Raw genomic sequence first — 18,396 nt, 5'->3', positions numbered from 1 at the left:
CAGAAAATAACTTCAGACCAAATGATTTCAGGTTCTGAATTCCTGAGTTGCTCTGTAGTATACGTGATTTATAAAATGTGTAATTCATACCTTACCCCACCAGTAGGATTGTGGAATGGGGATGTGGTCAAGGCGGGCCCCACGAATCCCAGCTCTTCTGTATGCCTCAGATGTCAAATCGGGGAAATTTCTGTTCAGGTCCAAGTTCTGAGCTGTCTGTCGTCCAATGACCCATCCGTTGTAACCAGCTCCCTAATTTGTAACATAGAAGCCAACCTTAGAATAACTTCTTGTCTTGAGATATCACTTTGTAGAAATTGTTTAAAATGTCATTTTGATCAAGGGGAAGTTTTTAAAGAAGTAAAATGAAGACATCTATATTGTTAAAAACCCACACTTACTAGTCATTTTTTATCCCCATGATCACTAACGCACTAACTAGCACACAGGAAGCATTTCACTCACCAGTGACTGTGACTCATGAGAGGAACAGCAGTTTTTTACTCAGCACAGAGCAGTATGCAGAGAGGATTAGAGGAGAGAAAAGGAAAATACAGCTAATGCTCCAAGATAAGAATGCAAAAACCCCAGACTCGTACAGCAGACAGAGCTCACCACACCACACCACCAACGCAGAAAAGAACCGTACTGTTTTCATGCTAAGGGTGCTGGCAATAAAAGTGAGGTGAAAAGAAGAATGTCAGGTAACATATAATAGAAGTTTTGCTTTCACAGGTCTCCTTCAGGCACCAGCTGATCTCTGAAAACTGCCATCTGTTATTAAAGCATGATAGTACAGAAAATATTCACATTTTATTATACCTGCACAAGAGAAAGAATACCTGTTTCACACTATTAAATTATTTCCTTATAAAACAATTTAAAATTCATTAAAGTGAGTCAGTGGGCATTTTGTTCTAGAACTATAGCAGAGAATGCTAAACGTGTGAAAAAGAAACACAGTCATTTCCACTTTATCACGTTGCAGGCAGCAAAAATGACAAAACATAGCTCTCATCTCCTCTTAGTTCTGTTCACGTCATCTTTGGAAAGCAGCCTACCACCAAACTAGCCTGGGATTCTGACTGCCAGTTCTCAACACTCCCTCCTGTACGTGATGGCTCCCCTCCCAGTTCGTCCTTTCCCATGGGGAATTTTAGAAACATGAAGCACTGAGCATTTTCTTGTAAAAATCTTTTACCTCTTCTGCAGCCAGTTCATATCCATCAGGGTTGAGTGAAGGTAGGAGATGAATTCTGGTGTTATTAATCAAGGTCTGGATGCGAGGATTCCCAAGAAGATACTCCGAACACAGATACTGTGCAAGGTATATTAGCAGTTCTTTCCCTACAACTTCATTCCCATGCATATTGCCAATGTACTTGAATTCTGGCTTGACTGTGAAATATGAAGTAATGAGATGCTTTAATTTGATTATATCTGGATGGCTTCCAAAAGCAGAGTAACCCAAATAGCTTATTGATGAGTCAGAAAGTTTTATTTACAGTAATTTCATGCATACATTCCTGTAAATAGCACATCAGCTCCAGGTGAACTTCCCTCCACTAGAAGTCAGTTCAGCGACAATTTAAATAGTGTGAAATAAAGTAAGTCCATACTTTCAGGATCCCAAACTGTAAGAGGCAATCATTGCTCTGACCTGTTGCTGACTCATCATTAATTGAGAGCAAAAGAATCCTGCAAACAGAAAAGTCAAAGCCCTGGCCTGGGAAGGAACAAAATACACCCCTGGCACTCTCACTTACCTTGGGCCAGCTCGATGCCTTATATTGTCACAGATCCTAGAAAACGACCGGCAGATGTGTTAATATATTTCCCCTCTATTTGGAACAGAAACTTAGGTTGTGCATAAAAAGTAGCCGTTAGGCTAAATAGCCTTGGAATAAGACTATTAGAAACATATAACCTTCACAATTCCCCCGCAGTTATTCTCTCAATTTCCGTCCTTCCTTAGAGACTAATGGAAAGTAGAAAATAGACACACTTTGGAGACACCCTTTCTTGCCTATCCCTTCATCTTTGGCTTTGATCCTGGCCAGCCTCAAGCTACTATATGCTGGAGAGGGCTGGCACAGAGCTATTATGCCAGCTTGCTCAGGCTGGCAAATTCTCCACCTCTAGAGCTATTTCCATCCCTCTTTATGCTGTCCTGAGAAACATGAAACAACAGATTTAGAAGGAAATGCTAGGTAACATTTTAAACTGCCATCTTTTATCATGCCATATCACAGTTTAGTTTAACAGCCTGGATCCATAGGCTTGTGTTTTCCTGGTGAATGGAGTAATCAGCTTAAAAAAGACACCTGCACTTATTTTCTTTACACAAGACGGAAGAATGATAGGCCAGAGTACAGTAATGTAGATCTTCGCTCTGTTAAAGACATCTACTGGCATCTTGATGTGGTTTTAAAGGCACCTCAAAATATCTCTACACCATGCAGGGCAGTATGGCTGAGAGTAACAAAGATAAAACCAGGCCTTCGCTGTCTTCTCTGCCGAGAAGCGCCTGGAGGCTCTGGGTATCGCAGCAATAGCTGTAATAGTCCACCAGATTTAATCAGCTACTATATTTGAGCTTTGAGCTGGGAGCTGGTAACTGGAAAATAATACCTAATAGTTCCCAAGGAAAATGATCTGAATTTTGAAGAATTTAGAACATTTAAAAATCTGGCCCTTTCTATCTCAGTGATGAATCTACAAATTAGAGAACAGCACTGTTCTCCTTTGTAGAAAAGTGTAGAGGACTCCTATCCTAAAGGTATTCCGGTGCTATGATAACATAAATTCCTGGTGTCATTCACCTGTTACAGTGACAGATATTGCACTGACCCAAATCTCTGCTCAGGAAGATTGTTTTCTGTGCTGTATTTTGCCCTGTTTTGTGTCAATGTCCTCTGTGCCTGAGGCCTTCTCACCACTTGTACATATATTAGGATGTGAAGGACTATGTTTAGACTAGGCACAGGCCTTACTTGTAGGAAGTGTGTAGGGTTTGATGATACAGTGATAAATAAAAAGAGACTGAGGAAGTGGTAGATGACGGGAAGGGAAGGTCAGCAACAGAAAACTCTCTAAACTTTGTTGAATGCTGGACAGAAGTAAATAACAGCCATATCACTGCAACCAAGTACGTGGTCATACATTCAAGAATAAGGAATGTCAACCATGGTCATAAACTGAGGTCATAAAGTTATGAAATTGCAACTGGACCGTAATTGCTACAGGGAATCACCAGCTTTTGCTGTAATTTGAGATCACAAGGGAGGAGAAATGTTTTTGAATCAGTGCTTTTTACAGTTTAAGCGATATCCCATTAAAAGGACCTGCTTTCACTCAGATGAATCATTTGGAGTTCCCTCAAACAACCTGATCAATCCTGATATAACTCACGCAGTTCATGGTGTCCAGGCTTGGTTGACAACTCATCACAAAAAGATCCTTCCCTTCAACACTGCGACCTATGCTGTAAGTTGTTGCAATAATGGAGCATTTAGAAGCAGTCTTCTTCAATGTGCTCACCATTTGGGAATATGAATGGTGTTTGAACTGACTAAAGTGGCTGGCAAGTCTGAAGGCAAATCTTCCTCCACTTCTACTTCTCCTGCAAAGAAAGTTTGTAAGATAGTGTTAAAACCGTGGTGCTCAGAGGACTGGCATGTATGCCTGCACTTTTCCACAAAAAAAAAAACTTTTTCAGCAGTAAGAATTATAGAAAATACAGCTGCAATGAAAACCTTCAATCTATGCAGTACATCCTACGTTGTTTATTGTGGCATATTTTGTTTGCAAAACCCGTATTAATGCATATGCACACTGACAAAAACTTTGTGCAACCTCCAGTTATAATTTGGACTTTGGCATGCTTAGCACATTTTAGTCACAAAATGTGCAGATCTTTCCATTTGAATTTAGTGGATCAAATTCATTTTTTATGAAATTCAGCTGTCTTCAGCTTCTGGATCTTCTTTACATAAACAAAAATCTATGACAATCACTAATGAGATTATTTTACTGAGCTGTTAAGCTCATCAAGCAGTCCTGAATTTATAAGGCATTAAAGTTTCAGTTTTTAAAATGCTCCAAATACACAGACAGCTATCACACGGGCAGGGCTTATCTAAATGCACACTGCAACCCAAACATCTACCTCTGAGCTGCCTGTATGGATGCTCTTGTGTATGAGGGAGAGAACACAGATGTTTCTTGAGCACAGTTTAAATAAGTGTTTAAAACAGGTGGAACAAGATGAATTGGCACCTTACCGACGTCTATAAAAATGACAAGCCCAAGATGACAAAGCGGAGAGGTTTTTCTGCTATGGACATGTCAAGCTGAGCGAGACGAGACCCTCCCATCTAAAGAGTAAGATGTGCCAGCAGAGCTTCCCTTCCTTACCTCGCAGCCTTTGCCAGCGGGTCAAAACACCCTTCTTCTTCCCCGCGAAAAAGCGGTCACAGTCTAAGAAGTAGGGCCAAGCCATGTCTATTGATACGAAAGCAGGGAGGCAATTTTTTTTCAGATTTTCACAGACATGCACTGGCAGGGCTTTATCACTTTTTCCTTTTCACACTGTGGGGCCAGCACAGAACAGCCCAGGAGCCTCAGGTCCGGATTGCATTCTCCCTGGAGCAAGTTGTGCAGCACACTGATGAGAATGTACTCAGAGCTGTACTCAATCACCTCTCGAGACTTCTGATCCAGAAATTAGGATACATCGTTTGAGTGTAGGCAACATCGGTACAAGAACTTTAAGGCGATATCCACGCATTTTGCTATGAAAAGGAGATGAACTCATGAAAAATAACTTGTTTCATCCACCACTCTGAATAGTTCAAAGACAACATGACAAATAACACTTTCAATGAACTTATTTTTTTTGTTCACAGATAGACTGGAGGCAGTTTGAAATACTCTCAAATGAGTTTGATGTCTAAAAACCCACTTATGGAAAGTGATAGAAAGTATGCTTGGTCTGGAGATAGACTGCAAACAGTTGATTGCAAAAGACGTCATTTGGAGTTGAAAGAGTATCTGACAATTTGATGGGGCATCAGGGGTTATCAGATTGATAAACATGGATCCTAAAACAAGATTTATTTTGCCAATTTAATACCTGAACAGTAATGAAAGACCAAATCCCTGGCCAGAAAACACTGGAGTACCTGGCCCACAAGGGAATTCGTTTAACAAATAACTTGTAAATCACAAAAATTAATAAAGCCTGGCTTCCAAAGGAAAGGCTGTCTCATACTCAATTAAATTTACTTAATTTAAATTAAGAACACAGTTTGAGCTTATTAAATACCAGAGAATCCATAAGAGAGAAAAACTCTCTTGGTTGAGGTGTGAATTTGCTTGTGTCTAAAGTGGGAACCCTCCGATTCCTGAATAAAGTATATTTGAGGTACCACTCTCTTCCCTGTCCTTAACTTTTGGTATGGATTCAGAGATGAGGTGTGAGATGACATAGGTATTTTTCTTTAGTGGGGAAGGTATCAGTAACATATCTCTCTTCTCTGCTTGGCCACACAAAATCTGCAAGACTGAAACTGCGACCCTTCTGGGAAGTTTGATTGAAATTGCCCAAAGAGTTCCAAAGTTGTTCTGGGACTAGATTCACAGACAAGAGGCCCATAAACATGCTTACATGTAAATTCTCATAAACCTAATACATTTTAAGAAATCGGATTAAGAGATCCTAGGAAGGATAAATGTTGGTAACACCTCCAATTTACTCAGAGGTGAAAAGGAAGTAACAGAGAGATGTCTCATCATAAAACTACTGGCTATTCTAATCTCTCTGGCTGGTAACAAATACCATTGTTACAGAAGCAAAATCCTACCTTGTGTGAAAGAGATAACCTCTCTAGAAACAAGATCTACTATAGCACCAACATTAGAAAACTTGTTAGGAAATAATTAAGAAATACTTAAGGTTTTGAGATTCTCCAAGGACAGCGAGCAAGGTCACCTCATACCTTTCTGTACAGTTTGGCATTGACCTGCAAATAAAGAGGAAAAAAAACGGCATTATGGGGCAGATATGCATGGTATGTTTTGTTAGGAGTTGTCCTATCTGGTAACTCTACAGCGGCAGCCACAGCTCTGTGTTCTGACATCCAGCCATACCAGGGACAAGCACGTATTCCCAAAGGCCACCTATTACATATATATACAAGAAGAAACAACACCAAAAGGATTATTCTGTTCCCCTTTCTGGCTAATCAAGATGAAAGACCATTGATGAAAGAAGTATAGGTGAATCCCTCCAGCAGCTCAGCTTAGACACTCTGGAACCCCAGTAGCCAGGCTCAGATTGCCCAGCAGCTGGCCTCTGGGTCCAATGGTCTCCCATGTCTTGCCTCATGCACTGACACACATGCTGATGTCTCCGGTAGCTGGGCCAGATCTAGGGTCTCACTGGCAACCAAGCCCAAGACACCATGGTCTTCCCACTAGCTGGCTTGGACCTCCTGGTTCCTCCAGTAGTCAACTCTGAGACCCTCCAGTCCTCTTCAGTATCCAGCCCAGGATCACAGCCACTCAAATACTCAGCTCCTAAATCACTGCTTGTCCAGTTTGGTGTTTGCCAGCAACTGCACATGCTGATGTACACATGCCAGGCACATGCTCTCTGGTCCCTCCAACTGCTGCACCCCAAATGCACAAGCCCCTCTGACCCGTGGTCTCACACCAGGCATGTGGAGTCCCATGTACCTGCATCCACACACAAAAAAAGTGACCCTCACCCAGGCAAAGAGTTGGAAATGTAGTTTAATAAGGAGACAGGACAGACTGCAGGGATCAGGTGCAGGGCATGGCCAGACAAGCACACTGACCAGCCAGTCTTTGGTCCGCTTTGAAAAGGAGAACTTGACAATACATCTGATGAGTGGCTGTGCAAGAAATCAGGCTTATGTTGGAAAAAGACATTGAGCTGCCCAGTCCTGACAACTTGACAATACTTCTAGGTGCCTAGGAAATTTCACTAATGATAATGTAGGTTTTTAGTAATCTGGTTTAGTCTAAAAGTCCATATGAGCCCTTCTGTATCCCAAGATGCCTTACAGATCTTCCCCTAACAAATCTACTGGACTCACAAAACATATGTGCATATCTTTCTTGTAAAGCAATTAAGCCTTTGCTGGATATGAAGGAATGTTATTTCTTCCCCATCCTACTTCATCCTATCTCTAGCAACTGCATTTTATAATCTTTTTAATAACATCTTAAAACTAATTATTTCCCTCCCCAACTACTCTCACGGGAAAGCTTTTCCAAAAACTCACTCCTCTAATGGCTGGAAATTGCCTTTTAATTTCCTGCCTAAAAGTATTCTGGCCAGTTTATAGCCATGTGTTGTTGTGCCAGCATTGTCCTTTAGCTTAAATAGCTGTCTGCACTCCCTGGTGCGTGCCTTCATCGTGTGTTTGCAGAGAGCAACCAGATTCCCTTAGCTTTCTATTTACTAGGTCAAATAAACTAAACTCTCCTGATTTTGAAGGAACGTGGTTTGATGACCCAGGAGAGGCCTCTTTGCTCCTGTACGCAATGATTCTATATTGCCCTTCTCTGATACTGGCAACTAAAGAAAAATATTGCTACCAAGGTACTGGAGATGTTTTCACCAGCACCTCATAGGAGTTCAGCTGTTATGGGCAAGCTTTTTAAACAGCAACGGGACTGTTTTCTTGTGATGTATTGGGGATCTAGCTATGTTACTGTTTCTTCTAAATCATACTGGAGGGATAAGCATCTAGCTTCTTGCTCAGTGAATTGAGTATTTGTCCTTATAAGACCAAATTCATTACATTTTCTTTTTTTTTCCAACTAAGGAAAGTTTAAACTTCTACTCCCAGCATATTTATTTAAATATAATCATCTGCTTATGTGTTGCTAATAAGTTGATTATTCTTTAGCCCAAATAAATCATTATAATGAGAACACCATTAACCTTGGAATTATTATCTTGGAGGGAGATATTTAATTGGAAACGAGTCTAATTCTTATTATGAATCGCCATTGATCCACATTACCTCATAAAATAAATGAGGGATCAGAACTAGCAGAAACAGCCCATCTCCAACACCAGCAAATCCTGGTAAACAACAAGCTGAAAAATTTATATCCATACAAACTCCTTTCCTGGCTTGGTACATGATGCTAATAGCAATAAACAATACCTGGTTCATCAATAATGCCTTCTGATACAGGATTTTAGTGTTTCCCTTGGTTAGGCACAATCCTCTCAGTGAGTTGGTTATTAATGTCAAGGCATTTCTAAAAAGCTTCATCTCAGCCAGATATTGCATGTAGTTTTACGTCCGGTGATAATGGAGGAATAGCATTTTGTACAATGCTAGCTGGGAAAGAGAAAGGAGCGATTGCTTGTTAGTAAGACTCCAGCAATTAATCCTGCTGATAAAGTTCGATGTCGCTTCCTCCCTGAGTGTGGATTGTCTTATTTCCAAACACCATCACACCCACAACAAGTTGTGAGGCCTTGGACACAAGTCTGGAGCCAGCTAATACGGAGGGGAAAACTTGGCGTGGATGGGACCAGCCTGAGTTCAGCCACGTCCCAACGAGCAGAGTGACGCTATCTCTGGTTATCACCAGGGTCATTAGTAAAGAATCCCCTTCGTTACCTTGAAGGGTGGCTAAGAAATAGTTAACATTTTTTTTTTCCCTGTATTGTATTGTAGCTATTATTTTAGACTAGAGGGTCGTGTGTGCTGAGCACAGCTCTTCATGGGTTCATGTGGGGAGTCTGGATGGTCTTTCTACAACTGCTCATGTTTTCTCCAAGGTAAGAGGCATTTCCCCTCTGCTGGCTCCATGACCAAGCTACAAATGTCCTTTCTGTTTGTCTCTCTGACATGCACTGATCAAATAATGAAACTGAGGCACACACAATCTCGCGGACCACTATCACTGTGCAGGAGTGCTAGAGCCATCAGTCACTTTGATACGTGGCACAAACCTATACTCAATGCTGTCTGAGTATTCTGCTTATTCAACTGGAGCAGAAAGGTATTCTAGCAACACACTGAACAAGCAGAGGAAATCAAAGGGAAAATACTGCAGGCAAGGTCTGGGCATGGTGCTGCTGCTTCTCCCTTCTCTGGTTCTCCAGGCAGTGGCCACAGTCTTGCTGCATTTAGCAGATGCCTCTTTCTGCTCAGCTGGCCAGAAGGAGAGGTGTTGGGAAACAATGGATGGCAGAGGCATGTGAAATTTTGCTAAGTCATATGCTGTAGCTGGCTTCACAAGAGGCCTGGATCGTTTGTGAGCAGGGGTAGATGTGAGCACAGGAGAGGTAAAGACAGCTCTGGTTTCAGACTGCCTACTACCTGGCTTCTACACGTTGTTATTTTTACCACACTTAACAGACAGAGGCAATCTGCTAAGCAACATGGCTATTACTTATTAACAAAAACTCTGACTGAAGAGGAAAGATTTATTTTTTAAATGAGGAACCCATACCCATGTAAACCTTTCCCATGGCAACTGAAGTTGTTCATCTCAGTATGTGATAAGCAGGGGTGATTCCTTCAACAAAGGATAAAGCTTTTCCACTACTTTTGGCCCAGGATGTCCCTTGAAAGCTCGGAGCTACCCAAACTCACTCGTTGACTAGCAGCAGAACTGACTTCCTTCCTCCTGGGTCCTAAACCTGGATCTAAGCCTCAACTTTGATCTGAGCCTCAGCTTCGATATAAGCCTCAACTTTGATCTAAGCCTCACATTTTTGCAGTCATACCGTCCTGTTTTCTCCCTGTCTCTCTCTGCCAGAGACATCTGTGCAGCTGCTTCTGCTGCCTTTGAGGCCAGTTCTGCCCAAACCGTAGCACCTCTCCCCCACCGCAGCCCCCGCAAGCCGCCACGTGAGCATACGTCAACCACGCTCCTGGCATGTAAACACCCAGGAGTGAAACAGCTTGAGCCTTCAGGTATTGGGAGTTAATATGTGTAAAAGCAAGAGAGAAAAATGTGCGTTTATACTAGACCTCGCTTTACAGTGAGTCTTAAACGTGGATGTCTGCTGATGTGATGTTTGGGACTTCTCCTATGTTTCCCAATGCCAATGCTTGCATATGTTTTGGAGGGTGCGGCTCTGCAAGGGCCAAAGATAATTCTCCAGTGCTTGTACTTATATAAATGAGTTGTGGATGCACGTAACTGGGCCAGGGCCCGCCTGCCTGGAGAGCAGACGGCAGGAAACTCTCGGAGGGCAGTTCCTGAGCCGCAGGCTCTGTTCCTGCAGCCCCCGCACCTCAGAGTCGGGGTCTCTGCACACAGAAATGACCAGCAAATCCCCGTCCCCACCTGTTACAAGCTCTTTCTGTCAAAGCTTCCAGCAATGCCAGATAGAAGAATTAGTCCGCTCCCTTTCTCTTTTTGTAAGAAGAATGACAGGCAATGATATAGAGTGTTCCTCAGGTCTCCAGATTAACTTGGCAGGCTTCAGTTTACTGCTTCTTCTGTGCTTGAAAGAGCCTAAACCTCTTCCATTTTTGAGCAGAGGCCTTCCCTGGTCTCAGGGAAGACAGTGCTGCCTCCTCTCACAGTCCCATCTGCAGACAGGTTGGTACAGAGAGACCTTTTTCTTCCTGACCCAGAGCAGCCTTTTCAACTTTTGATGTTTATTTTTCTACTCTAGATATTTCCACCAGAGCTACAAAAGTCCTTTCAGTAGCACAGCTTCTATTCAGAGTATGGCTAAAATGACTTATTGAAGAGAAGAAAAAGCGATTTCAAGCTTTCTGAGCTCTCTCTATAATATACGCTTCTGGTTTTGATTTGCAAAAGCAAGCTTGAAACTACAATGCAGCACATTACATATTTTACTGCCCAAGCTTACATGTTTTCCCCCTTGATGATTCAGCACTGGAAAAGCAGCAAGCTGCTGTGATTAACCCTAACCAGACAATAGAACTCAACAGCTACTTCCAGTGCCATGGCTTGGCCACTTGCCTTTTTGAAAGCAAGGCCAACTTACGGCGCTTGAGGATATGGAATAAGCCAAGGGCCAGTCCTTAAATTCAAATAGCTAAAGCATTCAGTAAGGCCTTGCACAATGCATTGCTATGACTGACAGACTGAACAAGATTAGATCATTTATCTGTACAGACCAGCATATCCCCCTACCAGCTCTCTGGGTTTCTTACAATATTGTTTTAAACTGGAAGACATAGGTAGGAAGACAACAGCACCTTCAAAAGGCAATGCACAGCCTGCCTCTGGAGCCAGCTCCTGGCTACAGCATGAGGACAAGAGCAGGACAAGATCCATTATAGAATATTTTTGAGTATTACCGTACACAATAATGGACCAGAATCACCAGGACGTGAGCGTGGGATGAGTGGAGAAGTAAGGGGACTAGTGGCAGAGGAATGGGGCAGTTGAGTAGCTTGGATGGAGGGAAGATGGTTGAACAGAAACCCAGGAGAGATGGCAAGCTACATATTTAAGGCACGCATGCAGGGGCAGAAGTGGAGAAGATCACCAGCCACAGAGGAGGAATTCCAGGAAAACTGGAAGACAGATTGCAAAATGCAGCCCACATGGTTAGCTCCTTTTTCTGGATAACATAAGAGCTTTGTGAGTAGAGGACTGAATTCCTGTTACTAATCTTCCACTCCAGCAATTGCCGTAGCTGCCCCAGGAGAGCGACGAGTTTACAAATGGGCAGAAGCCATAGGCAGGAGCGACATGCAGGCAGTGAGACAAGCCCTGGTTTAGCCCTGTTCCCTCACAGGAAGAAGCCTGAAAGCACCTGAAAGAGATTATGCCTAATCTGCCTTCACTCTGCAGAGCGACATCACAGCAGGAAGATGCAAGCCCGTGTCCGTTATTAATCATCCTTCTTTCTAACCCACCTGCTGCCTGGGTATTGGGTTAAACACTCATTTTTATCAAATTACTGAAGGTGTTCCACAGCAATGATACTGGAGTGGCTCTTCCAGGACTGTTTCTTTCCCAGGACCGGTCTGGGGGCCCGTGAGAAGATGCTGAAGCTTTCCCGTGGGTGATGGGAGTTCACGCAACCTGCAGACCACAGGTCAAAATCTGTGCAGATGCACACCAGGACCTGCCACTTGGCAATGGCTCAAAGCCAGCCTCCGTGATGGCAAGTAGTTCTCCCCATTTCTAATGTCCAGATGCAACTCAAACAGGACTGCAGTTGTAGGGACCGTAAAAGAACTGAGGAAAAAGCATTGCTGTCTGCCTGTCTGTCCCCACCGCCTGTCTCAGTACCTCTAATGACAAGATTCCTTGTGCCACCCCAGCTTGGACTCTGGCCATTAAGTGCTGCTCCAGGGAGCCTTCCAAGCTGAAAATCCTGATGAGAAGAATATTTCCCAAACCAAAAAATGCTTAAGAGCCCTTTTTTTCTGGCCTCATCTGAGATGTTTTCCCAGTTGTGAAGGGAAAAACTACCAGTGGGAAAACAAATCACAAGGAAACAAAACCAACAATGACGACAGCAAAATGGCCCAGGAGTTGCCAACTTGCCTGAGGACTTGCTGGGCTGTACATGTGGCTGGGCTGCTGCTGAACACGCATTCGCTGTGCACCGAGATGATCTGGAGGCATCTAGAGACCATCTCTCAGTGTTTGATCAACAGAGGAAGGAGAAATCAGCTCAGATCTGGGAAATGCTGGCATTAAAACTGGGCCGATAAGGTGGAATAGGTCAGGGAATCTCTACAACTATCATCTAAAGGATCAAATTTTTGTCAGGGTGGCTGGAGAAGGGTGAAACCACTTATTAGGCTGGTAATCTGGAGCTGTGATGGCTCCATAGCTTTACTTCATGACCATATACTCTTTATAGCTCAGCTCCCACTGTCTAAGGATGCAGTACTAAGTGCTTTGGCCAACTGTTTACCACAGTCAGGAGTTTACCTTTGAGTTGGTTTCAACTCTGTTGAATGCCACTGGGCAGAGGACCATGTCTGAAAAATTGAGGTTTTTATCTTCGGTGCTACAACCCTTCTGAAACATTTACCAAAGCATCATTTCCATCCTCTTTAGACACAGTCTATGCAGCCCCCTGGCATAAATCCATCTTTTCATTAGTTTAGATGTATGAGAACCATTGTAATTAACATCATATCTGGTTCTTCTGTAGGTAGTTGAGTTATAGCCAAATGTGGTATTTTTGTGTTACAAAAGATTGACAGTTAATTCAACAGCCTTGACTAAAATCCTAATAACACTGAAATTTTAAATCTGTGTCTTAATCTCATATTGTCTCCTAGAGAGACGTGTCCTGTTATAACCCCATAAAAATGAAATAGTGCCAGTTAATCAATGGAGTTACGACACGATAAACAAAGGGTTGAAATTCCAGTTTTATTTCTCCCAAGGGGCAGAGCAACCCTAAGTCTTTAAACTCCATTTACCTGTGACAGCTGCGTCCAGGTGGGAGAGTGACTGTCCAAACAAGACTCAGCAGTCATAAAAGCCCTGGGCCATGAAAGCCCAGCAATAGACCAGGACATGGCCCACCAGCCTCAAACACCATGTTCACATCATGACTTCTGTGTGGTATCTCCATACTCAGTCCGCCTCGCCCCCCCCCCCCGCCCCCAACCAATGACACCTGTGACATTCATCCAACATTCAGGCCAAGCTTGAGGAGAGGATGGCTCTCATGGCCCGAGCAGCCCAAAGGGGACTACAGTAGCTATCAGCCAGCCAGCACTTCCAACCAACCACTGATTGACTGTGTGAAGGGAAAGGCAATGTCTAGAAATGCTAAAGGGAATTAACCATTAATGTCACTAAGTCTTGCTAAAAGCTTAGCTGTGCCTTAGGACAGGGGAGATTTTGTTCAAGTTTCGACTTCTATGTATTTACACACCCACACTTTAAAAATGTCTGCACAAGTATTCTGAAGAAAGCTTTGCTTTCACGCATAAACTATTTCAGCAGTAAAAGGATATACCTGTGTATTATATTTTCCACATAAACTTACTTGCCCCACATAAGCAGCTGTTTCTGATCCCATTTCCCATGTTAAATGTATCTGAAGATTAGTGTTGCCTTAAAATAATAGTTGTGTAGAAATACTAGAGTCAGCAGTGGGAATCCAGAGCAGCTCACATGACTCAGTGATTAAAACCAGGTTTGCAAGAGTTGGAATTTCTCATCTTATGAGTGTGCATTATGTAGATGACAGTTCTGTGTTTTTTTGTTTTGACAAGACTTGGACACATCCATCTCGGCTGCAGCAGGCAAGATTCCTACAGCTTGGGCTTCCCCACACGTGGCAGCATGGTGATGTGGCCATGCGTGCTGCCTGCGCCCACCTATGTCATGCATGGCGGGGTGAGGGGCTCAACCAGCATCACCAGCTCCAGGCAGAGGGCATCCCAGCCCACTGCCAGGGCACCCAGTGCAGCCACACGAGAGAGCAGCAGCAGCTGGCGAGGCTCTGCCTCTGTGTGTGCACACACAGACAGAGGTTTCACCAGGAAACGAGGATTAGAAATATGCACACCAAGTGAACTAGTGGTCCCATGTAGCTGGGGCCAGCGTGAAGTTCATGGAAGGTGATGGCTTGTCCTTTTGTCACTTAGCAACAAACCACGGCTTACTATGGAGATGGAAATGTCAGAGAAGGAGAGGGAAATCATAGAATGGTTTGGGTTAGAAGGGATCTTAAAAGATCATCTAGTTCATCTGCCACTAGAAAGGTAGAGCATCTGCATGTGAGGCCAGTTTTTTAATCAGTCTGACTTTCCAGAAGAAAACCAACTTTACTCGATGCCATGGTTTAGTGAAGAGCCAGTGCCACGAAAGCTGTAATGGGCCCCTGAGGAAACGCAGTACCCCTGCCCCTCAACCTGCCGGATTTTCCCTCCCCAGCTCTCTTCTTCGTTTCTCCCCACTCCCTCCTGTTCCCAGTGGTTCAACTCAGAGACCCTCAGGATGGGGCAGCGTCCGGCTCGGGCGCAGCGCGAGCCAGGGCGATGCGAAGCACCCAGGTGCGTGGGAGAGGAGGAGCCCCGCAGGTGCCGAGGGGCGCCGGGGCAGCCCCGCTCCAGCCGCTCCCCCACCTCCGCGCCTGCGCACCGAACAGCTCCGCTCCTCGGAGGCGGCATCTGGCGGGCCATCTCGTGCACTCGAAGCACCCAAAACTCCGGCCTCCCCCCGCAGAAGCCGTCTGTACAGGCTGAGGAGCCCACACGGTGGCACCACAGACGGCGGCGCGGCCCCGAGCCGGTGGCGGAGGCGGAGCGCCCGGTGCCCCGTGAGGCGGCGGGAGCGGGGAGCGCCCAGGGGTGGCCCCCCCGGCTCAGCTGGTAAGCCCTGGGGGCTGCCACATGCCCTTCAGCACTGCCCCAGATGTCCCCAGCAAAGCACTCCCTGCACACGGGAGATCAGGAAAGGTTGTCCCGCCGTCGTTTTGCGGCTTTAGCGTGTCCCCCGGCAGCACCGCACGGCCCCGGTTGCACGGAAAGTCGCCAGCTTTTGCTGTTCCAAGGCTTCAGCCTGCTTCTGCTCTGGTTTTGTTGTCAGTGATGGTAAAGTGCTGCATTTAACTAATTACCTCTGGAATACATCAGTCAGCAGCAGAGACTTACACCACTCTGCCATAAAACAGGAACCCACACTATCAGCTCCCTGCACCAAAGGCTGGCCACCTTTCCGGTGAAAGATGCTGAGCTGTACTTTTCTTACCCAAGCTAGAGGCTAAGAGGCCAGTAAAACTCCTTATGGTCTGGAAGCGCTGCCTCACAATGGGGCAACGTAGCATCTTATCACTGGCAGGAGAGACAGTGGCTTACTGGCTTCCCAGGGATCCAGGACACAGGTGGGGAGAAGGGACCTCTCTCAGTGCTGTGGTTCCCAGCTTCTGCTCGAAAAGTTCCCCTCACCGTGTGTGTGATGGCTGTGTCATGTTGTGGAGCTGATTGCCAGTAACCATCATTTTACTAACCAGAAAAGCACAAAGCATTTTGTAAGGATCTTGGTATTGTTTGTCGTGTTTCATTTTGATTTCTTCTTTAACAAGAAAAATTAGTCACGGCAGAGCAAATATGAGCAAGAAGGCCAAGCAGCCTGCAGAAACCAGTTCCAGCCTTGCTCTGAGTCAGACAGTGACACTGGTTCCCACTGACCTTCTCTCCTGCACGAGCAGCTCCAGGCTGGTCTTCTCGCACAGTGCACCACTGGCCTGGCCACTGAGATCCATGGAGATCTGCACAAGGGATCCCAAAGCAGGGAAGAGGCTCCTACTGCTACCGCTGAAGATATAACCTAGTGCCCTGGATGTTGAGAGGAGACCCCTGCAAGGTCTCCTCATGAACATATTCAGCACCACAGCCTCCTTTCTTTTCACGTGGCCTGACATGACCTTATCTTCCCTTGAGATCTGGCAGGTCTCTCAGCATCCAAGCTGCTGCTACTTTATTCCCAGGTCCAACATCCTCCCAGTGTGAAGCGTGCCCCTTCCTCACATTGCTCGCCCTGTAGCGACGTTGGCAGCTCACTTTCCCTACCACTAGCCATCCCTCTAGGGCCACATTCAGCCGTCTAGTCCTACCACATGCAAGGTGTATTTCCATCTCCAACCTTTCCTCAAGCCCTCCTCTAAAGACAGTGCAGTTGCCAATATACACAAAACATTCTGCCACAGCAGAATTACCTCTCGATGATCCCTGTGTTTGTGATTCCCAGGATTAATACCCCACGGCAAAACTTTGATCAGCTGGAACTGGAGCAGAATCATACCTCACAGAGAAAGGGCATGCTGCAAACCACACAGCCTCTTCCTGTAATTGGCTGTAAATAGACTACAACACTTCTCTTTGTGCAGCTTTATCCAAAAATAAAATCCCTTCAGGCTGTGGTAGACCTCACTTTGATGTTCGTGGGAACAGCGCTCTCAAATTATGTGCAGTACACGGCACAGGGACTGCATTGGGAAGCAGTTCAATGCCTGTGACAGTCTACGGCTTATATTTAAGCACTGAAATATAGCTGAACTTCCTTGGGTAACATTAAGGTCAGTTTCAGGTTAACTTATGCCTTCCTGTATTCCCATAAAATAAATATTTTTCTGAATCACTTTGAGTTTGAACTCTCTGAAAATAGTTTTCCTGGAATAGACTTTGCTAATACATTGGAATTCAGCTCTCCACTGTCCCTACATAAATGAAATCTGAATTAATCCCACTTCATTAAAAACACCATGTGTTTTAAAAAGATACTGTTCATATTTTTTATTAATCAGCTGACTACTGAACCAAAAGCTGTCAATCCATTTAGCAGCATGTTCCTATCTAACCTTTATTCTGATAGGCAAATCTGCTTTTCCAGCCAATCAACTCATGCAAATTCCATATTGCTTATAGCAAGCTAAAACACACCCTACAGCTGTCAGATCCTAATAAATCTTCTCATACTTTGGACTTGAAATAAGTGACCTAAAGCTAAATGTAAGGAGAGGATTTTTTTTTCTTAAGCAGAAAAGCACACAGAAGGTCAAAAGTTCATCTTCTGGCCAGCTGATTACCACGTTCCTGGAAGGCAAGGCCAGAGATAGGGCAAATCCTCTGCATTCCCCACAACAATGAGGGGGATCTTACCAACTGGGAACTCCACAAATTGACAGAAAGACATATCTACACGTGGCCTTCAAAGACAGCGACGGGCAAACATTATGTTCCCTTACATCCCAGACATGTTTTTCTGTTGCAGAGCCACACCACCGCCTGCCTTCCCATCCACGCTTCCCGAACACAACCCCAGCTTTGTCACCAGCAGCCTGCACGTTTCCAAAGAGCTGATCCCCTCGTCTCTAGGGTAGAGTGACAGCTCCTACCTCCCTCACGTCCAAGCTGGAGCCCTTTTCTGTCCTCATCCCCAAGAGAAGGAAGGAGAGAGGAAGGGGGAACTTTTGGGGTGGTTAGCCTTACCTAGGGTCTCCTGGCCGGTTTCACAGCGGGGTGCCGGCTGGGTGGCCCTAAGCAGCCCGCCGAGGAGCAGCAGGAGCCTGAGGACCATGCTGGAGCCCGTGGCGCAGGCAGTGCAGTGATGTGGCACTCGCCGCCCGGTGCAGTGGCTCCTCGCCCAGAGCCTCGGCGCGGCTCTGGCTCTCCAAGCTGCGGAGGAAATCGGTGCACTGCAAGGGCATGCCCACGACTCAACTGTGTGTGCAGTCCAGGCGTCAGATTTCAGCTAGCGTTTGAGCTTGGAAAGCAAAAGGCTTTGAGGCAGAGAGGGAGGAGGAATGAGCTCCCCCTCCCCTCTGCCTCCTGACCGTCTCCCTCTCACCACCCGGTTTACAATTTCATAAACAGTTGGAGCGAAGGGGGTCCCTGCAGGGATGCGCCTGCTGCTCCTCAGCCAAGGATC

General features: G+C 45.2%; 1 protein-coding gene across 1 annotated transcript; it reads right to left on the bottom strand.

Annotated features, from left to right (window-relative positions):
- Nucleotides 1-84: 84 nt before the first annotated feature.
- LOC147526088 (carboxypeptidase Z-like) lies at nucleotides 85-18,045 on the bottom strand. The gene is given in 13 exon segments (XM_086630506.1): nucleotides 85-252; nucleotides 1,202-1,398; nucleotides 3,412-3,447; nucleotides 3,450-3,572; nucleotides 3,575-3,622; nucleotides 4,169-4,175; nucleotides 4,425-4,462; nucleotides 4,465-4,555; nucleotides 4,558-4,721; nucleotides 4,724-4,769; nucleotides 4,771-4,793; nucleotides 6,000-6,023; nucleotides 17,958-18,045. Coding segments are annotated over 13 exon segments (1,053 nt in total).
- Between the last annotated feature and the right edge of the window lie 351 nt (nucleotides 18,046-18,396).

The sequence above is a fragment of the Tauraco erythrolophus genome, unplaced genomic scaffold, assembly GCF_009769465.1.
Source record: "Tauraco erythrolophus isolate bTauEry1 unplaced genomic scaffold, bTauEry1.pri scaffold_111_arrow_ctg1, whole genome shotgun sequence".
Lineage (NCBI taxonomy): Eukaryota > Metazoa > Chordata > Aves > Musophagiformes > Musophagidae > Tauraco > Tauraco erythrolophus.
Note: the sequence above shows the minus strand (reverse complement) of the source record. Positions and strands in the feature narration are given on the sequence as shown.